The sequence below is a fragment of the Aulonocara sp. 'chitande type north' Nkhata Bay genome, linkage group LG6 (genome assembly GCF_057382095.1).
Source record: "Aulonocara sp. 'chitande type north' Nkhata Bay isolate Kocher_YH1m ecotype deep benthic linkage group LG6, A_spYH_male_GT1.1, whole genome shotgun sequence".
Lineage (NCBI taxonomy): Eukaryota > Metazoa > Chordata > Actinopteri > Cichliformes > Cichlidae > Aulonocara > Aulonocara sp. 'chitande type north' Nkhata Bay.
Genome location: NC_141349.1, coordinates 4,084,311 through 4,112,156, shown reverse-complemented (window position 1 = coordinate 4,112,156; position 27,846 = coordinate 4,084,311). Strand labels below are relative to the sequence as shown.

At 41.7% G+C, this 27,846-nt stretch overlaps 1 protein-coding gene across 1 annotated transcript; it reads right to left on the bottom strand.

Annotated features, from left to right (window-relative positions):
• Positions 1-488: 488 nt before the first annotated feature.
• akt3b (v-akt murine thymoma viral oncogene homolog 3b) lies at positions 489-27,155 on the bottom strand. The gene is made up of 14 exons (XM_086294662.1): positions 26,814-27,155; positions 15,273-15,739; positions 9,665-9,790; positions 9,472-9,583; positions 7,562-7,706; positions 6,803-6,934; positions 6,492-6,557; positions 6,175-6,243; positions 5,258-5,380; positions 5,008-5,136; positions 4,238-4,452; positions 2,258-2,345; positions 1,329-1,431; positions 489-1,078 (listed from the first exon to the last, which is right to left on the bottom strand). Exons 2-14 carry the CDS (start codon positions 15,316-15,318, stop codon positions 993-995), a joined length of 1,440 nt encoding a protein of 479 aa, XP_086150788.1. The 5' UTR covers positions 15,319-15,739; positions 26,814-27,155; the 3' UTR covers positions 489-992.
• Between the last annotated feature and the right edge of the window lie 691 nt (positions 27,156-27,846).

Genomic DNA, 27,846 nt, shown 5'->3' with positions numbered 1-27,846 from the left:
GAGAGGTGGATGATGAGGAGGAGAAGAAGCGGCGATGCTGCAGAGAAAGGCCTCGTTCCCCTGCCGGCTGTGGAAAGCTGGAGCGGTTAAGCTGAGTTTGAATGCGGTTGTGCTCTGTGGCGCCTGAGTGAACTGTGCAGTTTCTGGCAGTTTAGTGTTTCTTGTTTCAAAGTAACTTCAAAAAAGCGCAAAAATAAAATAAAATAAGAGGGAAGTTACTGCGACGAATGAAAGGAATGATATAGATTCACCCATTCTCATCTTTCAACTTCTCTTTTCTGTTTGTTTGTTTTTTGTAATCTGTAGGCTCACTGTGATTTTCATCACCATGGATTTGGGAAATGTGCGCTGCCATGGCAAATGTACGAGGAAGAGGTTTTTTTTTTTCTTTCTTTCTTTTTGTTTTTTAATGAGTGAACCATGAGCCATGCACTTCTTCTCAACTATTTATGACCTTTCACATCCCAGAACCCACCCACCCTCTCCCCTGATGAAAAATCCCAATCCCCAAAAACAACAAAAACACCACCCTGTAGGTATGATGCAAAACATCTGCACACATAAGGCAACATTTTTGGTTTTTTGTTCCCTAAAACGGCTCTTCCAAACCAAGTGCAAAAAAGTTAAAAGAAGAACAAAAAATGGGCAGAAACAACAAACAAACAAAAATATTAACGCAACCTGGGTCAACAACTTAATACTGACAGAAAGAAAAAAGAAATAACAAAAACATTGCCTTCTGCAGTAAATAGCGCTGAAAATGTAGGAGACTTATTTTTTAGTGTGGGGAGACCGGCTGGAGTCTATCCCACTGTGCAAAAACCTCTTTTAAAGTCCCTAAAAAGACTTCTCCCCCTCTGCAAGGAGGCAGAGAAGAAGAAAAAGAGGGGAGACTGGTGTTTTTTTGTTTTTGTTTTTTTTTCCTAAAATGGCTACGCGTTTTCCTCAAAATGGCCACAAATGGGGACGATACTGCCTGGCTGGGCTGGAGCTCACTCTCGGCCACTGGCCGAGTAGGAGAACTGTGGGAAATGAGGCCTTCGCTCGTTGTCTGCTGCATCCATCCCGTCCTCATCGTCTGTAAAAACACAAACAGGAAAACATAAGAATGTTCCAATTATGGACAGTAAGGTTGTCCTTACAAACTTTAACGGCAGTTACCCCGACTCTCCTCAAATATTCAGTGTGTCCAATACTAATACTGTTTTCATTTGCAGTTGGTGTTTAGAGCCAGTGCCATGCAAACACGCTAAACTCACACTAGCTGCTGGCAGTGTCATCTCAGTCAGTTAATACAATGCAATAAATTACAGTGAATGTGCACTTACATTTTTCCGGTGGAGTGATGGTGATGGTCTGTGCTGTGAACTCTTCATCGAAGTAGCGCGTGTCTGTCTCAGAGGTGACCTGAGGCTGGAAGGGTGGTACCAACTGGGACGGACAGAAAGCAGAGAGCGGTGGTGTTGTATCACTGAGGGGTTCAGTCTTCAAACAGCTTCACATATGCTGTCGTTTCAACTGAAGGAACACTTTTTTTGTCAAATGACTTTTATCAGTCGTGCTAATATAACACAGATTTTAATAGAGCATTTTACCCTACAGACACCCTCTGTACTTTTAAGATTAGGCTTAAAATTCACCTTTACTAATTAGGTCCTGCATTTTTTACAGTTAGGGTTAGATATTTTTGTTCACCTTAAACAGAACTCAAATCAAACATTTAGAGCCTTTTTTTCTTTTTACTTTATTAAAATTATTTTGGTGAGTTCTAAACTTTTAGATAGTCTAACATACACTAATACAAAGAAATTATCACCAGACTACAGAGTGTGTTATGTTTCTTCATTAGACGTACAAAAAAGGCAAATTTCAGGGGAATACAGTTTCCTGGTCCAAATGTGAACACAGAAGAACTGGGGAACAAAATCAGTTTAAAACTTCACACCATATTGTTGTCTGTGTCTCCAATACACACATGGGAGGCCTGGGTGGACACGTTATTATGAAAGCTCAAGTTGAGAAAAAAACAATATACAAATATGTATAAAACGACCTGGTGGTACTTGTCTGACTGTGTTATAGTGTTCAAATGAAATAAAGATGAGGTAATGTTTTGTCCTTTTCATTCCATTTTGGATTTTACATGTCAGCCAGACTTCTTTTGAAAAATACGGTAACCCTGATACCAGAATACCTCTGTTTGAATCGATTTCGATTGAAGTGACGATGACGTCTAGCAGCTAAATCCTGCTCTCACCTTCTTGTCGTAGACGTCCTGCCAGTCGATTGTGCCAAAGAAACTGTGCCGCATGATCTCCTTAGCGTCATCCGGTCCACCGCCCAACCTGTCAACCAACACAAAGAATACGAAGGAGATGGCGTCAAAGTCATACATCAAATAGCGCTCTCACAAAGTCTCCATCAATGGAACCAGAATATCCACCTGCTACTGATCCCAAAATAACTTGATGGGGTGAACAAGTTCGCTCAGTGAAGCTGCAGTAGCCTCTTTTCACTGGCGTCTTCGTTAGACACAGAAAATGCTTCAGGGATGATAAGAGTGGAAACTTGAACGCAGCCACCAGCTGGTTTTGCCTGAGAACATTTTAGCTGGGCACCCATTAACATAAAGAGTTTGTGCTCTCATCAAGTGTGCGCAAGATTATTAATTTAAGCAACTGTATGTAAGAACATGTTATCTGGATATGTAACCACTTTGCCAAAGTCTGGCAGGAGACGCAAATTCCACCTCAGGTTGAAATTAGGTAAAGTTAGGATGTTAAAGAAGCACAGAGGCTCAAGCCTGCCATTAACTGGAAACTACTGGAACACACAATAATAATAAGTTTTACATTGCCAGGGACAGAGAAGGTACTGACCAACAAAGAAGCACCTGCTCCAAAATCGACAGCTTCAAGCAAAACTATAATTTGCTGATTTTCACCCGTACAAGCCAAATGCCTTCTGGAGAAAAGTTTTATGGTCAGAGAAGATAAAGTAGGGCTGCACGATTTTGCATAAAATGAGAATCACGATTTTTTGGCTTAGAATTGAGATCACGATTCTCTCACGATTGTCTTTTCCAGTATAAATATTTATTGCACTTATTAACTGCACATCAACTTCGTAACAGTTGAGACTGAACATAAAAACAATAAATAAACATAAAAACAACAAAATGTTGTACTGCTTGAAATTCCGTCTCCACCGTTGCTCGACGCTGCGTGTACAGAGCAGGTAGTGCAACAATAGAAAAATAGTTGCGGGACGGCACTGTGCAGCGTTTGTCTAGGGTGTTGATCATTTTCCTAAATCCCTCGTTTTGCACAGTGTTGATGGAGCCATATCTTTGGTCAGGTGATAAGTGATAGCCTCCGTAATTTCTTTGTGCCTGTGGGAGTTCGACGGGTATAGGGAAGCGCTGTATAAGGTTCCCGTTATTGATGTTTGGGTGGTTGACCGGGACGGATTTTCTCCTGTCACTTTCTCGTCATCCCTGACGTGCTCTCCGTTGTTTTTTCCCTGCTAATTTTAGCATCACACGGCACAGCTTCTGTATCACGTGGTATAAGGCTCCGCCCTTGTCATTTGTTGAGCAGGAAGAGTGAGCGCTTGTTTTCATGCAGAGTACGTCCCGGATCAAAATGCGGTACAATCGTCGTCTTTTTTTCTTTCTTTCTTTTTTTTTTTTTTTTTAAATCGTTGTCATTTGGAAATGAGATCGCACATAAGTATGAATCGAGATCGCGATTCTCTAACGATTAATCGTGCAGCCCTAAGATAAAGATTAATTTATCTAGCCACAATGACATGAGGTATGTTTAGAAAAGTAAAGCTGAGGCTTTGAAATGCTGCTAGCAGCAAAATGCACCTGGTTGAAGTGCAACTTGCATGCTGCACTTGCCTGCCTGCCACATTAAGCACATCTCTCATACAGTTTAAAAAAATGTTGGTTAAAATTTGGTTTTCTTAGTTTTCTTATCCCTTTGAAAAGACCTGACAGAAAGGCCTGTTGCACCTGTACATTTTAAGTGTGCTATCAGTGACAGAAAACCGCTGAGTGAACCTCAGACAGTCAGCAGGTTTTCCATTCGTAGCTAAGTCAGTAGTGAAGTCAGGACTCGTAGAGAGTCTTTGTGTCAATGAGGGGACTCTGTCTAAACAGGACAGGGCAGTTAGCAATAAAAAGAACTTCACTGCACAGGTAAGCTGATCAAAATTACATTTGCATGCATACCGTTTGTTGGGGTCCTTAATGAGCAGCCCTGACAGGAGTGACTTGGCGTCAGCTGACAGGGTTCGTGGGAATTTTATCTCTTCCATGAGGATGAGCTCAAACAGCTTCTCGTGGTCCTGGTTGTAGAAGGGCAGGCGTCCGCACATCATCTCATATGTCACCACGCCCAAACCCCACCAGTCCACTGCACGTCCATAGTCATTGTCCTCTAGCACCTGAGGATTTACACAAAAACCCTTTTACTGTATTGCTCCCACTAGCCCCATTTGTATTTCATTCAGAAGAAGCCCTACATAAAAGGTTCTCCTCTAGTGACTGTTTATATTAAAAGCCACGAGGCCACTATCGTTATGATTAGCTCAACTGAGAACTTCACAAAAATTCTTTTTTCAACCTTTAACTGTGTGATAACCTCTTTCATATCCTCTTTATGAAGCAAACAACTTTCTAGTTCTCCACTGAGAACCACATTAAAAGAAGTGAGATCAGTTACCCACTGGAAAGAAAACCCTTCATCAGAGGAACTGCCTCCTAGGGCACTTCCACATTGGACCTGGTAGTTGCTGGGTGGTGACACACAGACAAACAGAGGATCCGAAAAACAGTTTCCTTCCTGAATTTGTTACAGAGGACAAACCGGATAAATTTGGTTTTGTTTTTTTAATCGTATGCTCTCTTTCTTGTTTTTTATAGCCATAGGAAGGTTTGTCAACATCTGAAACCCAAAATTCAGATAATAGTCTTTATGTGTATCTGGTGTGACCGCTGACCTCAGGAGCCAAGTACTCCGGTGTTCCACAGAAGGTTTTCATAGTGGCAGTGTCAGTGATGCCTTCTTTGCAGAGACCAAAGTCAGTGATCTTGATGTGGCCATCTTTGTCCAACATGAGGTTCTCCAGCTGATGAGCAGTTGAGGAGAAGAATAAAACCCATTAACCTTTACTGTATCCTTTAATAAGCAGGAAATTCAGAATAATAACGGACACTTCTCAGATCTCACACAGAGCAGGTGTACTTTACCTTCAGATCACGGTACACGATCTTGGCAGAATGCAAATAATCTAAAGCAGAGACGATCTCAGCGCCATAGAAACGGGTGCGGTCCTCTGAAAAAACTCTCTCTCTTGACAAGTGGAAAAATAGCTGTGGACAGGGAAACAATAAGAATTCATGCAGTTTAGATATGTTTCTCTTATCGAGTGATAATTCACTTGGTGAAATCATGACTCAATAGCTTCAGCAAGCAAACACAACAACTTTGAATTACACACAGTTTTAGTCCAAACAAAAGCAGAATCATTGTTCAGTTTAATAGAATAGAATAGAATAGAATAGAATGCCTTTATTGTCACTATACAGTTGTACAATGAGATACAGAGCATCTCCTACTCAGTGCAAACATGCTGGGGGGGGCACAGTTCTGCAGCACTATATGCATATGGACAGTATTAACAGAGAAAAAATATATAAAATGTACAAATATACACAAGCCAGTTTTAAAAAGTAATAAATAACTTTTTAAAGCAAATCTATAAAGGAGACCAAGTCTCCATGTCACTCACACATTTAATAGATTCAATATAGATAGAATTAAAAAACATCTACAAACACTTAAAGTTGCTTAAAATCATTTTATATATCATAATTGTCACTTTATGGTCATAAAATAAACTAAATAAACCCTGAACTGATTCGTGCTTTAAAATGATGAAACTATTACCACAATGGAACCACAAAAGTTCAGACTTCCCAGTCCAACGTGTTTCCCAGTGAAACATAACACTATCTAGTGAGAGACTGCTTGCTCTAAAAGCACTTTGGATCTCATACTGTCATGTTAATCAACATTATTCAATAATTTTTAAAAATCCTTGTATGTTAAACGAAAACATCTCTCATCAAAGTGCTATTTAAAAAGTCTCTGAGTGACTTCTTACCTCTCCTCCGTTGACATACTCCATTACAAAGCACAGCCGATCCTTTGTCTGGAATGAATACTTCAGAGACTGTGAAAAATATTGAAATATATTTTAAACCCAGACGCGCCATTTGTTTCAAACGCAACACAAAAGCTCTTTGAATCGAGTGCATCTTTCCAGCTGTTAGTCTTCACAACACTTCTTAAGAGTCTCTGCACAGATGCTAGTAGTCATGGCTTGTTTGGACAAAATGCAAATTACAACTTGGTTCACACAACTCCTAGCAGGATGTGGCTGTATGTGGTGCAATGATACATGCAATCTACCATACTTACAGTTAGGAATGGATGCCGAGTATTTTTTAAAACCCTACTTTCTGTGAGAGTGTGAGCAACTTCATCCTGTTCAAAAAGATTAAAGAGCAATGATTAGTGAGGAGTAAAAAGTACTGAGCTGAAATCTAAAATTTGAGAGAATGTTTGATATGAATGTGCTTCATCTAACAAATGCAAAACACCAAATATTAGAAGGCAGACATGCTGTAATTAGATTCAGATTAGATTAGTCAAATATGTAACAGTAGATTCAAAAAATACACCTCGTAACTGAATTATTCAGCAATAAGGCTGATCATTTAAAAGAGGACCTTGGCAATGATGACTTCTTTTTTGAGGATTTTCATGGCGTAGTAGGTGCCGCTCGCCTTCTCCCTCACCAGAATGACTTTACCAAAAGTGCCTTTGCCCAGAAGCTTCAAATAGTCAAAGTCATTCATTGTCTGTGGAAAGAAATATCAGGAAACAGTTGTCATAAGCATTTCTCCAGTCTTCAGTACACTTCATCTTCAAAGCAATATGCTTAAAGTAAACCAGTCAGCTCACAAACTGGGACATAGAAGAATGGTCAGATCAACAATACTGATTTTTACTGTATATCCCACAAACACTTTGTATTGTGAGTCCTTGATACTGTTTTAACCTCAACTGCTTTATTACAGTTGGACTTCTATGCTTCTTCTTATTTTCTGTCATATTTGTAGCGGTACGACAGTGGATGTTCAGGTTTCCGGAAATTAGGTCAGTGTGTGTAGCAGTAATCCAGATGAACCAAAAGCTCGGGTTTCACACTGCTTTAAACACTCGGTTTCAGTTAAAGAAACGAGAGCAGACACAGATATCTTGCTGTTCAGATTTTACGTTATTTAGAGGCACTCAATCAGCAGGGAGGCCTAAAGAGATTAAGAAGCAAGCTAAAACAGCTTGTTTCAGGTGAGAGTGGGCGTGCTTCAAGGCCCAGCATATGATGAACAAGGATTATTTTGAACTGTAACTCATGAAAAACTACTCTAGGACAGTTCCAGCAATAAAAGTATGAAGCTGGAAATGAGAATTAAAGCAGTCTCTACCTTTCGTTTGTAGTGGCTAATGGAGGTGTCCATCTCCTCCTCGTTGACGTTTTCAATCTGGGAGGTGGGGCTGCACAAGATGCCCTCCTCCTCCTGCTTGGCTAGTGACTCTGCTACCATCTGGATGGCCTCAGCCCACTCGTCCCTGTAGGAGATACGTGGAAACAACATCATAGATTAAACGTCAAAAGTCTATTTTCTAAATTTCTTAAATAGATGGTTAAATTAAACTATATGCCTTCCGTATGGGAAAGGTTAAAGTTTTCATAACGTCACTCTGCAAAGTATTCTTCTTTAGTTCGACAGCTTCCGGCTGCACATTTTTTTGTCAAGTTCTCAAGATTTGTAGTAGTAGTATAAATTGTTAATTCAAACAGGTAATCTCTTGGAGACTGACGCCTCTTTTTCAAGAAGAATCTGTCTGCAGAAAACCGTTAAAAAAAAACCCTGAGAAAAACAACTACATAATAATACTGTGATTAAATTCAATCAAGGATCAAAGGTAAGCATGAAATCTTTACAGCAGAGTCTTATAAATAACAATTTGCTGGGGGCCTAAATATGAGATACAATGGTGAGTAAGAACAGAATCACTGGTGATGAACTGTGAATTCTATCCTGATCTGCATGTTAATAATCCAAGTGGCACTCTGTCAATCTTTATAAATGTGAGCAATTGTTTTAAAATGCAACGTGAAAAAAATTACGAAACTCCGACTTCTTTGTCTTGCATCGTTTAGAGTCCTCAGTGTTCAGTTTAAGACATTTTCTTAAGATGTTTGTTACATTTTTTTCTTGCCTTTTAAAACTTTTTAAGGAACCTTTTGGATATACTTGGTCAAAACAAACTGTTCTTCAGGGTCTCTCACAGCGATCCACCATCCTCAAAACCAACCAAATCTGTGATAAAACCACCCCCACTCATGTGTTTTTAGTTTAATGTTGTTAGTAACAAATCATTTCACATCAGGTATCAGGTCTTTGTGCGTACATTTTTTTAGTGTTTACTTGCAAAACTTGACTTTCCATCTCAGTCCCACTCACTTCCTGACTGTCTTCTCATTGTGTTGATTGAATCCTGCTGTGTAAAGTAATTAGAATTTAATTCAACCATTTCCATAATCTGACCCACTCCTTTCATATTAGGTAATGACTCTCATATCTTTTTTATTAAATATTATTTATTTTTTCTTCATAATAAATACACACAGTCAATGGAAGCCCACAATCTAATAAATTATTTACATTAAAAGAGCTGCAATGCATTTCCGTTTTCTCTGTCATACATGCACACTGTTCTAAACGCTGCATTTTTTCCCTCCTACTCTTGGCTTTTTATGTCAGTGAGATAGGATATTGCTAATATGATTACTTCAACCCTAGAGGTATTTCTGTGAACACGGAAGCCTTACCGATCTGCCTTCGTAGATCTGCGTTTAATATCAAAGCCAATCAGAAGAACGTTCACTTAAAGAGAGAGATACTTGTTTCAGAAGGAGGGGGGGTTGAACAGTGGTGTGGTGCCTCATAGTAAGAAGGTTCTGGATTCAAGCCTCTCAGGTTTAGATTGATTTGTGATTCTAAATTTCCCTGCGAAGAGCACAGACAGGGCAGCGCACCCTACATCTTGCCTTTGGTCAGCTAAACTTCAGCTCCGGCCCCGCTGGAGGCTTAAGAAGTTAAAAATATGAAAGAATGTATTGAGGCTCTATAACAAGTATCAAAAGGACATTATTTTTAACTATAAATCAGACAAAGTTATTTAAACAGAATCTACGTAACTTCTGTAATATTTTTTCTCCTTTTCCTTAAGATGTATACCTTTTTTCTTTTTTTTTTAGAAGGATCTTCTTCATTATCCAAGGCTGCTGTAATAGTGAAATACAGGAATTTGTAAGATGACAGCTCACCTCTCATCAGGAGTGTCAACATGAAAAGTTCTTTCGATGACTGTCGTCCACTGCAGACAGCGGATGATAAAGGTGTTTGGCTTTGGCCGCTCCGTCTTCATCAGCTGGCATTCTGACAGTCACACAGAGAGATGTGTTGAGTCGTACAAAGTTAGTGATGTTTGAAACGTGCGATGATCTACTCATGGCTTACTTGCTACAGAGAAGTTGTTGAGTGGGTAGGCCAGGTCAGAGTCTTGTGGTTTGTCCTTGTAGCCGATGAAAGAGCCGTCTGTCTTCAGCAGAAAGTAGCGTGGTCGCCAATTCTTGATGTACTCTCCTGCAGGTAGGGAATAAAAGATAAAAATGGCACCAACAGCTCATACCCTGGTACTATCACGTCTTTTTAAACCTTTCATAAGTCTGTTCTATAAAATAGAATTAAGTACCAGTGCCAGCTCCTAATCCACAGATTACCACTAAGACCACTTTGGACTTTTATTTACTGGTGTTTTAATCATGAAGACCTCACACTAAACTAATGATAGCTGGGGAATGCTGTTCAAGTTCAGAAAGATCCAGAGATTACACTTTCAACTAGGATTAAAAACGTCTGCAAAGTCACAAACGAGTCATCCCTTTAAAACCTAGTAATTGTTATTTTGTGTCATTTTTTGTTTTACTCATTTTAGCTTCACCCCCAAACTCCATATAACAATTTATGTGTTGCTTCCCTGCTATCTGAGTCATATATTTGTGACATAATTACAACAAATGCTGTAATTATGCTGTGCTGTATCCATGTTACTTGGGTACATAGGGCGATCGTTGGGAGTTCGCCTTGTAATCAGAAGGTTGCCGGTTCGAGCCCCGGCTTGAACAGTCTCGGTCGTTGTGTCCTTGGGCAAGACACTTCACCCGTTGCCTACTGGTGGTGGTCAGAGGGCCCGGTGGCGCCAGTGTTCGGCAGCCTCGCCTCTGTCAGTGCGCCCCAGGGTGGCTGTGGCTACAATGTAGCTGCCATCACCAGTGTGTGAATGAGTGGATGACTGGATGTGTGAAGCGCTTTGGGGTCCTTAGTAGTAGTCCTAGTAAAGCGCTATACAAACACAGGCCATCTACCATGGATACATCCTATATATATATATTTATATCTTGATAAATTAGAGAGTCATACTAGCAGCAGAGTTAACAAAGAACTGTGATATCAGTGATTAATATCTGAACCACTTTATGGTCTATCAAACAAGTCAAACCCTGAAGAAACTATGACATGTGATGACTCACAAGGCTTCAGAAAAAACAAAAAAAACAGTCTTATGGGAAGGATAAAGGCTTCGGCATGAGACAGACACCAAATATCTCTGTCAGTAAGATAACTGCCGCTGACAGCAGCTCTACTTTAAGGGTAAAGTAAGCAATTATAGTGGGGGTCATTTATTAGAAAAAACAAACTCGACATTGTCGCAATTACTGTCAGCAGATTAAACGGGGAACCCTCCTGGCTCTAAGCAGCTGACACTTAGCTTGCTAAACATTAACAGCTAGTTATAGGCTAAAATTATGCCAGCTAACGTAAACGCGCGAGCTTCACTGAATCATGAATTGATATCTGAACGTTTTACAGCCTCATTCAGAGTAAACAAACATGGTGATGCAGCATATTGTCAGCTGAGGTAAACAGTGGACTGACAGCCTACATTCATTACAGATGAACGGCGGCAAGAACAGCTCTTTGTCCTAGAGTGGCCAGCATAGCTAGGATTGTGCACTTCAATTGGGAGGGAAAACAGATTGTTGTCATCAATCTGACATCCATTGGTGAGATTTTACATACTGCACCTTTAAAGCTGGAGAAAGGTTTTTGAATGTATTTTTTGTCTCAACAGTCCACATCTCTGCTTAACAGAAACATGCTGTATGTCCAGATATTTGTACAGTGGAATAGTAGAACTACATTTTTTATATCAGTTGAGCTATTACTCATATAAATCTCTTCAAAATGTGTACTGTCTGGTCCTGCCCTACTTGACCTTTCAAACTGAATGATTTCCCATTAAGTTACAGTTTAAATCTATACCTGATCACATTAAACAACTTGCAGCTTCAGCTGGTCTTGCTTGGCCTCCCTCTTCCTTACTCCCAGGAGAGGGAACTTCCAACTCATTTACAACTTCTTTAGTCCATCCTCTTTAAACAAGCTATTTAAGGTTCTCTTGTTTTAAGGTCACCCTATCTGTAAGCCCCCTTCCTTCTGATTAACAAAAAGGTTTAAACAACAGGTTGGTGGGACCTCTGTGCCAACAGCCAGAGCAATGTGACATCACTGAATCCAAAAGTAGACCCCCCCCCCAAAAAAAAAAAAAAAACCAAACAAACAAACAAACAAAGAAATAAAAACACAGGCACACAGCCTGAAGCCCAAGTCTTTGGCTCACAGGGATACATTGTAGAGACACTAAAGTCTTTTTTTTTTTTTTAATCTTCAGCAATGTTTAATATAAACTTCTACCTTTATAGCAGCAGATATGAAAAAATGAAGGAGAGGTTAACAGATCCCTTTTAACATCTGTCAAATTAGATTAGAAAATTTAACTGATATGTGAAACATTTTACTTGCATTCTGTGAAAGCTAGCTATAGTGCAAAACTGTGCTTCCTCTGCTTTGTTTTAAACCAGCTATATGTAAAAATGTGTGTTCCCCACGCCCACTAATATGTAGTGTGGAAACTGTGTCCAAACTTTCCTGAACTTAATGTGAACTCTTGAGTTTTGATGTTGAAACAGCACAGAGAGCTTGTGAGGACAGCGTCCCTGAGACGGACATTAAGGCTGAATTATAAGAACACACAGAGGCGCAATAAACAATTCAGGGACTTGTGGGGGCCAGATAGGAAGGAACCAGAGTGTTAGGTCATCCTCTGTATGCTCATAGTGCCACTGAGAAACTTCCCCCTGCCTGCCAGCCAAAAGCCCTGAGCTCATACCAGACAAACCCACCTTCAGCAAACACAAACACACACTTACACAAACACAAAAATCAGTGTGGGAAATAAAACACACCAGCAAAGTGCAGTTCAGACTGGGCTGCAGCCCTGCAAAGCTTGCCTTCACTGCTCAATGTCTGGCAGGTAAACAACCATTGTTTGGAGGTTCTGTGCTTCAAACTGGCATGGTGGCTCAGGCCATGTCCACACATAGCTGGATAAAAACAAATCTATTATGACTGAAGCCGGTGTGTTGAAAAGCACAAGCGGTTTCTTTTTAAGCCCTCTTAGCAGTGAACTGATCTTAAAAATAAATTGGTAATAATAATAATCATTGGTTTATACGTTTAATAAGTAAAACAGCCAGAAGCAAAGTGAGCAACTAGTCAATGAGACAATTAGGACTTTTTTCAAGTGCAACAACAGTTGCTGTTGGTTCTAAGATCTTACTCTACCTTGCGCTACCCACCACAGACAGCAGCACCCTCCATTCCCCTCTCGCTTCTGTCAAAGAAAGTTCTTAACAAATAATGTGAAAAGTAAGACAGATGAGAGCCCCGTGAAACAGTGCAGCTCTAAAACACTCAACAGTCAGTTCACTGTGCTAGTCATAGGTAGGCTGAGTCAGATTAAAAGGGCATAAAGCCACATTCTGCACAGACAACATGAACCTTATCTTGCAACAAGGCTGCAGATCCAAACACCACTACAAGTTAGTTACACTCAACTAATCTAATAATTTATGAATGCAGAGTATACCATTTGAGTGGAGTAATTCAAGTAAGCAGGTTAGGAAATTAATTATATTTCTTATAGACATCCTAGTCCTTTTCACTACAGGTGTGATATGTGCGATACGAAGATATATATCGGTCGACAAAATGAAAACATCTATAGTTTCAAATTATACGCTATTGTTTGTTTCGTGGTGTCGCAAAATACACAGTTTACGGCAATATTTTTTCATCGGGGCACGGAGAATACCACCGTGGCCAGTGAAGACGAGCCAGAACCAGGTAGCTCCAAACAGAAAGACCAGTCAAAACAAATCGAGGACCTTATTCCTAAACAAGGGGCTACCTCAGTTGCATGGACATGGTTTGGTTATGAAACGTCCGACAGGGACCAGAAAACTGTACTATGCAAATTATGCCTCAAACCGGTCCCCACAACGGACTCAAACACGACAAATCTCTTCTACCACCTACACAAGAATCATGTGAATGGGGAGATGAGAAGCAAAAAAGAGCCGTCAGGCGCTCAAAATAAACCTTAGACTCAAACGTTAGAACAGGCTTTTCCCCGCAGCATCCCATGCAATAAATACTCAAAGTTTCATGCATCGGTCAAAACACTCGACGCCCAGCTGGAAACACTTCACACAAGTCGAACTGCCTGAGATTCACAGAATTTACAGAAAAAGCGCTATTTTGTGATATATATCGTTATCGTGATGAGAAACATCTCATAACGGGATATGAGATTTTGGTCATATCCCACAGCCCTCATGATCTATTTCTATGATGACATAAATGATTGCATTTTCCCAGTTTTGCAGAACTGCTCAAAGATTGGACTTTGTTGAAGTGAAATGCAGTTAATTATAACAGAACAATATAATAATATATAACAAAAGCACGAATAAACAGGCATTTAACTACATTTAGTAGTGAAATGTATGTTCTTTGAAACTGACAGTTTTTTCAGTATCACTTCAAACGTATATTGGTCATAACAGAATAACAACTAACTTAAAAAAACAGTTGGTCTCTAATAAAATTAGCAACACATCAGCATCCTGGGTGTAACTAAAAAGAGAAAAGGCAAAGTTTGTGCCAATAGCTGGATACGACTGTTTTACAAATGTATTACAAGCCTTGGAGCCTCTTGAGTCTAACATGACTCCCTCTCAGTCCATCCAGCATGATTTTGATTTTTTTGTTTTAAGATAAACTTCAAACATTACTTTTTCCGATGTATATTAGACTGCTATTTCCCTTAATTGTATTTAAACAAGCATGAACAAACAATTAAAAAGCTAGAAAAGAGATTACTGAACCAGGCAAATGTTAAGAAACTAATTAAATTAATAGTATTTCACTTGTACAACTGATGTCCATCCACTTATGTTAACAAATCAGGGTAGGCTAAACTATTGATCACTGTATATAAACAGTAATCAATATGATTTTCTGCTCTTCTGCTAGAATTTAAGAGCATACCAACTGCTTTCCCTTCAAAACAATCCCACGTGTCTCTCCATCTCCTTCATCTTTCCTCCTTGCACAGAGGTGCACATGCATTAACAGTACAGCAGTGAATAGCATTATATTAATTGTGTTTAACTCCTGTGCAGGTGGGTTTCTAACAACTTTTGTGCTGAAAACTCAAACACATTCACACCATGACTTTGTCTGCAAAAAATTAATAAACCTTCCAGTTCTATTTTTAAGATTAATCCACATTTGGTGCTCTAACAGGTATTTGGGACGAGAGTTTAGTGTATATGGCAATGACAACTTTGGACAGCAGTGTAACTCTGTGGGACACAACAGAGGAATAACACATCAGGCTCTGGTTACACTGCAGGTCTGATTCTTCACTAGGTCTACAATTTAGCATTGATTAACCTGCCAATTATTTCTTCAATTTACTGCAATGTAGGATAAGCATAACAAATAAATACTACGTTTTTGCTTGAAAATCGAATCCATTATCAAATCACCATTCAATTCATTGCAGCTCTATTTGGAATGCTCAGAGCTACAAGGTTGCCAGATGTGTTTTTAAAGACCAGAGTTTAGAATTCCTAATAGAAAAAGAAGGAAAACTTGCCTCTTTTCTGGACCCAGCCTTCCTTGACGACGTTCTGGTCGCTCATGGTGGCTTCTCCTCGTGACCAGTTCTCCCAGCTCTCCCAGTATGGTGACCGTGAAGGGACAGTTGTTGGAGGGTTAGCAGGACAGTGGGTTTGTCTGAAGCTCAGTCAGCTGTCCGTCTGACCGCTTGACTTATTCTCATCAGACTTTAAATTCTTCCACTCACTGCCTAATAGATGAATAATTATACTTCTCTTGTCCACTATCACTTACTCTTTCCTCCTCTTGCCCTTCTGACCCAACCTGACTTTCTCCTGCTGCCTCTCTTCCCGTCTAGTGTTCCTCACCGTCTTTACTTTTCTTGCTCCCTCTTTCCCTCCCTCCTTCCTTCCTTTCTTCTCACTCCCTCTTTTACAGTGTTCCCTTCACTCTCTTGTTCTCTCAGAGTTCTTCAGTTTTCAGGCGGTCCAGTAGTGAGTCAGCCTGGAAGGAAACAACGACAGAGAAAGGAGAAAACTGAGAAGAAAAAAAACCCACAGCAGGTCAGTGGATAGTTTCCTTCTCACAGCAAACACAGCAGGCAACCACTCATTGTTCAGAACCTTAGCACGCTTCCTGCCTCCTTAACTCCTTCCAACCTTTTCCTTGTTTCCTTTGTTACATCCCTTGCCAGACAATTTGCTATTTCTTTCATGTCTCTGGTTCCCAGCTCTGTAATTTTTTCATCTTCTCTTTCCTTTGTCTCTCTTCACTCACCTTTAAGTGAAGGAAATTCACGTATCTCATTCTCTCCTCTCCCATTTTCTATGCCAACTACCATTTAAGGTTGATTCTGTTCATCTGGGCGTAACGTTTTCAGTGGGAAAAATGCTACGTCCAGATGAGCAGAATCAACCTTTCAGGATTTGCTTGCCTGGATGATTGAGCATGCATCAAGACATCTATCATTTACCTGCTATCAACTTCCTGATGATTCTCATTTTCTTTTACTTCCTTTAGTCCTTTCTTGTCATGTTCCTTCTCTTCCTCACAAACTCATTTTCTTCCTGTCTTGTCCCCTCCCCATTCTGTCCCTCTCTTCATCATTTCTTGACTAGGTATACTAGTTTTTTCTCTTTCTCCGGTCCTTCATTCAGTTTCCCCATCCATCTCTCCCTTGGCTGACTTTTCCTCCTTCCACACAGAATTCCAGGACCTCCCAGTCTCACCCGTTTCCTTCCTTCCCTCCCTCCCCAGTTCTCACTCCTGCTTTCCTCCATCATTCATTTTAATTCTTTTGCCTCACTTTTTCAACTCCTGTCGCCCCCTTCTTCTTCACCAGCCCCTACTTTGATTCTTTTTCCTATTTCTATTTCTCTTCTCTCACCTTTTTCATCCATCCTCACATTTTTCCATCCTACCCCTCATAACCTTCTCTGACTATACCAACAGACTTCTCTGTTCTTAGGTAGGACTTCACAGTTGTGAGAATGTTGCTTGTTTATGTAAATAAGACTTACAGTAAATATGACAAGTTAATTGAGAACAATGGGACATATGTTTCTGTTTCTAGAACAATCTGCATTGTGTCAAACTTATGACTTAACTTATGTCTTAACTTATCAAGGTAACAACAACAAAAAGGCAGCGGCTACTATTTACTTTAATTCATTGATTTCCCAAGATAAATTGTTAGTCTTGAGTGTGAAAATGTACAATACACCAACAGCTGTTACATTATTTCATAGAACAGCTAAACAATTGGATAAAACTGTTTCTATATAAAATTTAAATACAGTGAAATAGTTTTTCCAGTTTAACTAGAAAAGGAGTTGGGAGTTTGCATATCATGTCAAAATAAATCAGATCCAGCTAGCTGCGGCTAAAGAGACTATTTCTCTCTGGGGATTAAATAGTCCATCCATCCACTGCAATTCGTCTGCAGCTGGGTTGCAGGGGCACCAGTCCAAGCAGAGACGCCCAGACCTGCCTTACCCCAGCCGCCTACTCCAGTTCTTCCGGAGGTTTCCAAATCAGCCAGGGGGTCTTCTCGTGGGGCATGTCTGGAATACATTACCTAAGAGGCACCAAGGAGGCACCCTAGTCAGATGACTGGTTCCTTTCGATGTGGAGGAGTAGCATCTCTATTCTGAGACCTTAATTAACCGAATTCCTCTCCCCATCTCTAATAGCCCTTTTCCATTAGTACATACTCGGGTCAGCTCGGTACAGCTCGACACGGTTTTTAGGGTTTTCCATCAGATGACAGAACCTGGTACCTGGCAACAAGGGAAATGCCCACACAGAAACAACACCGTGGTGCTGAGCCTGACAAAAAGCCACAGACCGAGCAGCAGGTATAACATCGCCTTGACATCCACCTTTGTTCATGTCACATACAAATGACGACACGGGATGTTCAGCCATGTTGCTATAACAACCCCATGCACATTAAGTGGTACTCGATTGTAATGGAAAACAAGTTGTGCCGCCTCGAGTTGCTTTGTGCCAATTCAAGTAGGTAGCAACGGAAAAAGGGCTTAAGGAAGAGCCCAGCCACGCTTTGGAGGAAACTTTCAGCTGTCTATATCCTCAATCTCATTCTTTTGGTCACTACCCAAAGCTTGCCACCACAGCTGAGGATGGGGATGCAGACCAACTGGTAAATTGACAGCTTTGCTTTAATGCTCAGCTCTCAGTTTTCCACAATGAGTGTCTCCATTACTGCAGAAGCAGTACCAATCCATTCATCAATCAAACACTTCCCTCACCTATGAACAAGACACCAAGTTACTTAAACTACTCCAAAAAGCAATGATAAGATTTTGAGGCCACCAAAGTGAAGACCTTCTGCCACTTGGCTTCACCAAATTATTCTGTTCATAAAAAATTATGCACAGTGACAAAGAGCAGGTCCAGTGCTATGCAAGTCAGGGTGCAGCTTTAGGTGAAGGCCCTAACAGTCTGATTTCTGCCTTTTGAAACTAGATGTTGAGACATGGAACAACAGCTTTCAGCTGGGGAAGAACCATGAGCAAGTTTGGTTGACTCTTAATGGACTGCATTCCACACCTCCATTGTTGAGGTGTCTGTACAGAGCTGTGGCTGCGAGGTAGCTGATGCCTGTCATCGTGGCAACCTCCTAAGTAGATAGCAGACACCAAATGTGAAAAGAACTGTTGAATTAAAGAAGACGTCCCATAGGACTTTGTTAGATCGTATATTTCCTGAGATACCTGGCAAGTACCAAAAGGCAAAGTGGACTGTAACTCTGGCAGTGACAAAAGCAGAAATTCAGCTGTGGGAAAAGTTTGGTGAGATAAGATAAGATAAGATAAGATAAGATAAGATAAGATAAGATAAGATAAGATAAGATAAGATAAGATAAGATAAGATAAGATAAGATAAGATAAGATAAGATAACCTTTATTAGTCCCACACGTGGGAAATTTGTTTTGTCACAGCAGGAAGTGGACAGTGCAAAAGTTATGAGGCAAAAATTAGAATACAATAAGAATAAATACAGTACACAACTGTACAGAATAGAATAAAATAAAATACTATATACAGTAGAATAAAATAAAATAAATATACAATAAGATAAAAATAGAATACAAATACTATATACAACTGAGTAAAAATACAACGATGACAGAAAGGATTATTGCACTTAGTATTATTGCATATGTATGGATGTGTGTGCTTGATCAGTTAAAGTCTTTATTATGGAGTCTGACAGCAGTGGGGAGGAAAGACCTGCGAAATCTCTCCGTCCCACACCGTGGGTGCCGCAGTCTCCCACTGAAGGAGCTGCTCAGTGCTGTCACAGTCTGCTGCATGGGGTGGGAGATGTTGTCCATCAGGGATGACAGCTTAGCCGCCGTTCTCCTGTCACTCACCACCTCCACTGGGTCCAGAGGGCATCCTAGAACAGAGCTGGCCCTTCGGATCACCCTGTTCAGTCTCTTCCTGTCCCCAGCAGAGATGCTGCCGCCCCAGCAGACCACGCCATAAAAGATAGCAGAAGCCACAACAGAGTCATAGAAGGTCTTCAGGAGTGGGCCCTCCACTCCAAACAACCTGAGTCTCCGCAGCAGGTACAGCCTGCTCTGCCCTTTCCTGTAGAGGGCGTCTGAGTTATGAGTCCAGTCCAGTCTGTTGTTCAGATGAACACCAAGGTACCTGTAGCTGTCCACAGCCTCAATGTCCATACCCTGGATGTTCAGTGGTTGCAGTGGAGAATGCTTGTGCCTGCGGAAGTCTACCACCAGTTCCTTGGTTTTACTGGCGTTGATCTGGAGGTAGTTCAGCTGGCACCAGTCCACAAAGTCTTGAGTCAGACCTCTGTACTCCTTGTCGTCCCCATCAGTGATGAGGCCGACTATTGCAGAGTCATCAGAGAACTTCTGCAGGAAGCACTGGGTGGAATTGTGGGAGAAGTCTGCAGTGTAGATGGTGAAGAGGAACGGAGCCAGAACCGTTCCCTGTGGGGCCCCCGTACTGCAGACGACCCTGTCCGACACACAGCCCTGAGTCCTCACATACTGTGGTCGGTCGGTGAGGTAGTCCAGGATCCAGGTAGTGAGGCGATGGTCCACTCCAGAGTTCACCAGCTTGTCCTTTAGAACCGAGGGAAGAATGGTGTTGAAGGCACTGGAGAAATCAAAGAACATGATTCTCACAGTGCTTCCAGCGGTCTCCAGGTGAGCGAGGGAACGATGTAGGAGGTGAATGACGGCATCATCCGCTCCAATGCCAGGCTGGTAGGCAAACTGAAGTGGGTCCAGTGATGAGCTTATTAGGCACCGAAGCTGAGCCAGGACCAACCGCTCCAGGGTCTTCATCAGGTGTGATGTCAGAGCCACCGGCCTGTAGCTGTTGAGGTCCTTGGGGCGTGAAGTCTTTGGCACTGGTACAACACAGGAGGTTTTCCAGAGCTGTGGGACTCTTCCCAACCTCAGGCTCAGGTTGAAGAGGTGCTCCATCACCCCACACAGTTGGTCCGCGCAGGACCTGACGACCCTCGAGCTGATGCCATCTGGACCCGCTGCCTTCTTGCCATTAATCCTCCTCAGTTCCCTCCTAACCTGGGTGGTTGAGAGAGACAGGCTGGAGCCTTGTGTTGAGTGTGTATTGGATGCTGTTGTTGGGGGTGGGGGGGAGTGAGCAGGGTGAATAGAGGAGGTGTGAAGTGTCTGAGGTGGAACAGCAGCAGTGGGGGTGGGTGAGTCTGCAGCCGATGTTGCAGACTGCCTCATGGTTGAATCAAATCTGTTGAAGAAATGATTCAGTTCATTTGCCCACCTCACATCCCTCCCAGGCAGAGAGTTCTGCTGTTTGTGGCCCGAGATGGTTCTGAGGCCTCTCCAGACTTCACCAACGTTGTTTTGTTGAAGCTGGTTCTCCATCTTCTGCCTGTAGCTCTCCTTCCCATTCCTTATCAGTCCCCTCAGCTCTCTCTGCACCCTTTTCAACTCCTCTTTGTCTCTGGATTTGAAGGCCCTCCTCTTCTGCTTGAGGACGGTTTTAATTTCTGGGGTAATCCAAGGTTTGTTGTTGGAGAAACACCGTACAGTCCTGGTAGGTACAGTGTTATCCACACAGAAGTTTATATAGTCAGTAATGCATGTAGTAAGGCTGTCGATGTCCTCACCGTGGTCATCACAAATCACCTCCCACACAGTCGACTCAAAACAATCCTTAAGAGCCTCCTCGCTCTCCTCTGACCATCTCTGTACTGTGCGGGTGGCTGGTGGCTCCCTGCGCACTAAGGGCTCATACACAGGGACAAGGTGCACCAGGTTGTGATCAGATCTGCCCAGGGGAGGGAGAGGTGATGAACTGTATGCCTCTTCTGCATTGGCATACAGTAAGTCCAGTGTTTTATTGACTCTGGTTGGGCAGGTCACATACTGGGTGAAGGTGGGCAGTGTGGAGTCCAGTGAGGCATGATTGAAGTCCCCTGATATTATGAGAAGGGCTCTCGGTGATTGTGTTTGCAGTCTGCTGACCACAGAGTGGAGAGAGTCACAGGCTGCATCCGCGTTGGCCGAGGGGGGGACATACGCTGTTATCGCGATAACATGCGAGAACTCCCGGGGAAGGTAGTACGGACGCATGCTAACGGCTAACAGCTCAATGTCTCTGCTGCAGAGTTGCTCTTTTACAGTGATGTGCCCAGGGTTACACCATCTGTCGTTCACAAAAACTGCCAGCCCCCCTCCTTTCCTCTTACCGCTGTCTCTGGTCCTGTCCGCTCGCAGCAGCTGGAATCCCGGTAGTGTCACGCTTGTGTCCGGAGTTAGCGATGTTAGCCACGACTCCGTTAGCATCATGATGCTACATTGCCGGTACTCCCTCTGTGACCAGGTTAGCGACATGAGCTCATCCATCTTATTGGGCAAAGATCTTACGTTTCCAATATTTACAGAAGGAAGAGATGGTCGATAACGTCTCCTTCTCGGGCGACGGCGCTCCTTCCCAGCACGACACCCCCGTCTTTTCCTCCTCAGCTCGCTGGGAATATCGGGTCTGTCCGCCGGCAGTACCGCTGCAGGACTCAGCGCTAACAGCTGATCCTTACTGTAAACAAAGGATCTCTGCTCTGGGTCCCCAGACAGGGGTGAAAAAAGTAGAAATAAACTGAGAAAAACGACCAGGACTAGCACAAAACGGTAGAACATGGTTGCAGAGTCTAATTACTAATACGTTAGTTATAAAAAAATTACGAGAAAAAAGATAAGAAAGAAAGAAACTCAGAATGAGCAGAGCTGCTGTAACAGGCTGCCGCACACGGGGGGCGCCGGAAGTATAAGGCCATGGAGCAAAACATTTGATTGGCCTCCAAACAATTCTGTTGAACCATTATACAACTTAGGCCCTCCTAAGTTGTATAATGGTTCAACAGAATTGTTGAACCAGTACCATGCTCTCATAGTACTTTATACAGTGAGGAAATGGTCCTGCTGGCTTCAACTGAGAATTTAGTTGGGCAATTGAAGGAATAGTTTGAGGATCTCCTCAATCCTACTGACACAGCTTCCATAAAGGACAACTTGCTAGTCTTCCCTAAAAATGTTACATGCAGGCCGCCATCTAAATATGATTTTGAATCAAAATGAAATGTGGACAGCTATAAGTACAGTTACTTAATCCACCCGATTTCAAACCAACTTAACACCTGTGGAAGATTTTAACTAAACATTTTAGTCAGTAGTTCTGGTAGATTTTCTGAGACTTTTAGAAATAACACTGAGCAGCAACAGATCCATGGATGTGTAACTGTCAGTTCTTTTTGTTACTATTAGGGCTGCCACAAATGATTATTCTGATAGTCGACTAGTCACCTATTATTTTTGCGATTAGTCGACTAATCAGATCTTGCATCCATTGGACGTAAAACGTACAGCTTATTGCACCAGCATGCATCTGCTCTTATATAACTATCATTAGCTTACAGCTTTAAGTGTTTAAGGTCTGTGCTAACTAAAAATAAAGACAAGATGATAGTTTATTAAATTTTAATGAAATTTGCAGGTTGTTTTGGTGAAGTTTAATAAACTCAGCCGTCTGCTCCTTGCTATCTAAAATATAACAGGACACCGGAGTATATTCTCGAGCATCTCACACTTCTGATAATCAGCTGTCTGCTTGACGTTTATTCAGCTGTGTAAAAACTATAATTAAATCTCAGCCAAACCGATTTACTCAGGAACAAATAAAATACAGAAAAAAGCCAAACAATATCATTTTTAAGTTATCTAAGTGACTTATATATCATGTTTAACATAATACCTTTCAGGTTAAACATGATACCCACCGCCGCGAAAGACGGCAGTGGGTTTGAAAAAGATTGCCGGGAGTCCGGTGTTCTCACCGGCTCTAGTGAACCTTGAACCCTGGCTAGCTATGGAGCTATCGAAAATGTCGGAGCGCTTTTGAAAATATGTGGTGTCTTGATAAACTGAGCAGATATTTGAGGTTTACACAGCTACATTCTCGCCTGAAAATATGTTAAACGTTTATTTTGTGACCCAAAAAGAATAATAAGAGTAATATTAAAACTAACTACCTGCCGCCATTGTTGGAAACTGAGCAGGGCCGCGCTATGAATTCTGGGACACAGCTTCTTCTTCTTCGGGGTTTAATGGCAGCTGGCATCCTTGTACATGCAGTGCTGCCATCTTCTGTTTCAGTCCGTTATTACACTCTTAAATCCTACTACTTCTTCCTGCGTCTTTTGGGATCTTACAAAGCTTCAAACGTCGCTAAGACTATTAAATTATTCGTCAACGTAACCGTGACTAGTCGACTAATCGTAGCAGCCCTAGTTACAATTAGGGCTGTGCGATATGACCAAAATCTCATATCCCGATATAAGACATCTATCATCCCGATAACGATATAAATCACAAAAGTGTAAAATTTTCTGTAAATTCTGTGAATCTCAGGCAGCTCGACTTGCATGAAGTGTTTTCAGCTGGGCGTCGTGTCCCTGGAGTTATGACTTTTAGCCGATGCATGAAGCTATACATTTTTAGACATAAGTTGTAACAGCCGCCGTTTTCTTTGTGAGTATTTATTACACGGCGTGCTGCGGGGAAAAGCCTGTTCTAACGTTTGAGTCTAAGGTTTATTTTTTAGCACCTAACGCCTCTTTTTTGCTTCTCATCCGTAAACACTGCATACTCTCTCACGGGATTTAGTTTATTTTGAAAAGTCTCAACAGGATCTTGAGCTTTATTGTGAAAGGTTAATATGCAAAACAAACAAGCAGACAGTGGAGCCACGCCATTGTTTTACCGTGGTGGTTGCTAACGACAACGCGTAAAAACAGTCGCTTGTCCGTCCATAGTGTGGTCATATTAAATATAAGAGAAAGAGAGAACTTTAACAAATTAATATAACCACTACAGTGACCATCAAAACGATGAAAAAATATTGCCGTAAACATTATATTTTGCCACACTACGAAACAAACGATAGCGCAATATGAAACGATAGACGTTTTTATATCGTCACCGATATATATCGTTATATCGAACAGCCCTAGTTACAATATATAGTTTTAGTTGAATATCTCTATTGGCAAATATTGGCCCTGTTGATTGATGTTTATATATCTAAATGCACGGCAGTATTTTCCGAAGTTATCTTTTTTTCCCCCCAATTCTAAATTTAAACATATTTTTAAAAAGAGAGGTTAAAACAAGTTGTCCTTTTCCCATGGATCAGAAAGGGAACTTCAAAATCCTTAGCAGCTTCAGCTATTGGGACTTTTTTCTGCGTGCTTGTGAATTTTTGAACAGTTTGTGCAGCCCTACCAAAAACACAATGAAGAAAAAAAAAAACCACCAGCATCAGCTCCTTGACTCACATTCAGAGGCAACATAGGATCTGAGATAACATGTATGGGATAAATATTTGACATTTAATAGTATAACTTTATTATGCAAAAGTTTGGGTATTTAAAGTGTTTAGATTCTTCTCCATCATGTAAAGATCTCAAGAAGGCATCTGATCATCTCAAATTCATGCTGCAGCTCAAACTCAAAGCTCAAACATCCAGCCAGATGCATCAAGCAAAAAGAACAAGGAGTCCTGCAACTGATGGCCCCTACAGAGCCCCAATCTCTACATCACTGATACTTAGACTACATTTACAGAACCAACACTATCAAGTGAAATAATGGATGTATGCATGTTAAAATGTTGAACACGTGTATAGTTTAACACTGCTTCATTACAATAACTATTTCAGCATATTACCTGAAATTACTTTCACAGGTGCATATAAAGACATTTTCCATGATGATGTTTTGTAAATGAATGCAAAAATCATACAATTAAAAAATAAACTCATGTTTAGAGCAACTAACTGTGTGCAACTGTAATATAGCTCCTTGGAGCCAAAACTTGTCCCTCAGCTTAAGCCTTAATAAGACCCAGCCATTGCTCTTAACCACTTGTCCAATTCAGGTTAGCAGAATGTAAGAACTTATTATATCAATTTATTTGTCAAATTATCCACTTTAAACACAGAAAGATAATGGATATCTATATGCTAAATTATATCACCCCAGTGACTATAAACAGAGGGACTACAATTAGCTTTAAATGGTTCTGTAATGCAATTCTGTTCCTTATGAAGATCACACTGAACTGCCTCTGAACAGAGCTATCTGAATGCTCTGACAAATGACCTTAGAGATAATTGTTTTCCTGATCAGTTTTACAGATGCAGTGATGATGATGATTCATAAAGGTTTGTCACTGTAATGTCTCACAAGTAACTGAATTTCCTATATGCCAGTAGACAACATGAGATGAGACTAGTAGGTCCACCTCTGCTATCATTTTACAAGTAATTTAACAATAAAACCTGATTCCCACATCAGTGGCTTCTCTTTCATATGAAAAAACGAACACATTGTGGGTAAAAATCGCATGCCTTATACTGACAATAATCATTCACATTTCAGCATTCAAACAACATATGGTACTGGTTGTGTTCTGATGACCGACTGGTCATGTTGCTTCAATGCATGGCTCACACAAGCACCATTGGGAAGATCCAGCGCTGGAAAACAAATGCTGAGATCTCCAATGACAACAAAAACAATGGCTGACAGGAGCAGGGGTTGTATATTTCAGAAGCCGGCTCAGAGCTGCGGCCCTCGGTGCGACAAACACTCCCCCCTCCCCTGTCTGTGATTTCTTGTTCATGATTGTGCCCTGCATCACACACACAAACAAACAAATACTGAAACAACAGCTTTTGTTTCAAGGGCGTGTGGTGTCATTATCTGTTACATAACAACATCCGCTTGGCGTGCTCCATTATATTTTAATGGGCGAGCCGTGAATAAATGTCTGGCAACGGCTCTTATGCCGATTACTAACTGTTAGTGGCGATGAAATAGCTGGTGTGAGACGGCAGGATGGGAAGGTGGTTGTGTGGTTGGCCTGTGATGGCTCGGCTGGAGGATGCGGGTTAGCCAGGGATGCTAGCTGGGGAGGGTGAGGGGGGTGATGCTAGTGCTAATCTTAGCCGGTCAGCCAGTTCAATGCCTGGCTAGCATAGCTGGCTAACTGACAGTCCGGCAGTCAAGCTGTTGGAAGTGGTGTTATTTCTCAGATGAAACCACTCCGGTATCTATCATCTGCGATTTTTGTTTGTTCATCCTGAACTGAAACGAGAGTCTGTGGTTTATGAAGGCGGGGGGCGCAACGAAGAGAGGTGGGAGGGGGGGAAACGGGAGGTTGGGGGTGTAGTTCATAAGGACGATGGGCCGAAGCCAGACGGCCGGTACAGTTACCATTACTGGCCCTCCCCTCCCTGCTGCTGCAGCAGCGGCAGCATCCCAGCGCCGCATCCTTCCCAGCCCGGCGAATGACGAAGCAGCAGCAGTCCGCTAACTGCAGCTAGCTAGCGTGCTAACCTCCGCTCCAGGCTCGAGACAAACCCGCTGCCCGTGCCCAACAAACAACGACTCCCACTCCCCCCTCCTTATCACCCTTTTCACACAAACAACCCAAGCGTCCACCCCACACACATTATATCATATAATTATTTCACCTGGCAGTCGAAAAATGATAGGGATACCCCCTCCTCCTCCTCCTCTCCTCTGGGCACTGGAGCATCCGACGGAGTAACGTCGCTCAGTGTGGATAACAGGAGGACATCGATGGGTCCATAGCCGTGGATGCCGTCTCCAGACCGTTGAAGCCGTAAAGATGAGTTTTCGGGGGTGTATTGTTTTGTTTTTATATCCCAGGCAGACAGCGACTGCGGCGGCGGATAGACACACGAACAGACAGACAGACAGACAAACCCGCTCAACTCCGCAGCTCCGCCAGGAAACCTCGCTCGGCTCCGAGTCGGCTCGTCACGTTCAGCCAGATCTGACTGGGAGGACTCCTGCTGGCTTCAAGGGCTGTCGGAAATGTGATCTTTCTAAAAACGGTGACAAAAAAGTCGCAGCTAATCAAATAATTTGGGGTACTTTATCCTCGCCATTTAGTCGCAGCCACATTACTTAACTTGAATCAGACAATACTGCTTATGACATGTTGTTTAAGTGGGGGACCAAAACGCAATTTAAAACATAGATTATATTTCAGGAGCTTGGCTTATTTACTTAATTCAAATAGCTGCAGAAAAATTACATGTGAGGTTCAAAGGTAATTATTTATTTGGCATCAAATAATTTCTTCCTGTACTTTATAAGTATATGTGTTCAGATTCATTTAAAAGCTCAAAATGCTGCTTTTATGCAATATTTTTCCACATTCCACCTGCCTTATAGTTTATATATATTAAAATGCAGGTAGAAACAAGCTTTTACTCAAGTCCTAAACTTACATTTTAAAGTATTTATCAACAAATGGAGTCTCACTATCCATTTAGTAACCAATTATAGAATTAAACTCATAAGAAAACGGAAAATGAAACGTTTTCTTAAAGTTGTAAGTGGCATCTATTGGCTAAAAAGGGGCCATTCTTGGTGTGATTGAATCTCTTTGCTGGACCCTTGTTATGAAACCGTGGATAAACTCTAAAGGCGCTAAAATGATTTGAATCCTATTCGAATGATGGGGATTACATTGTG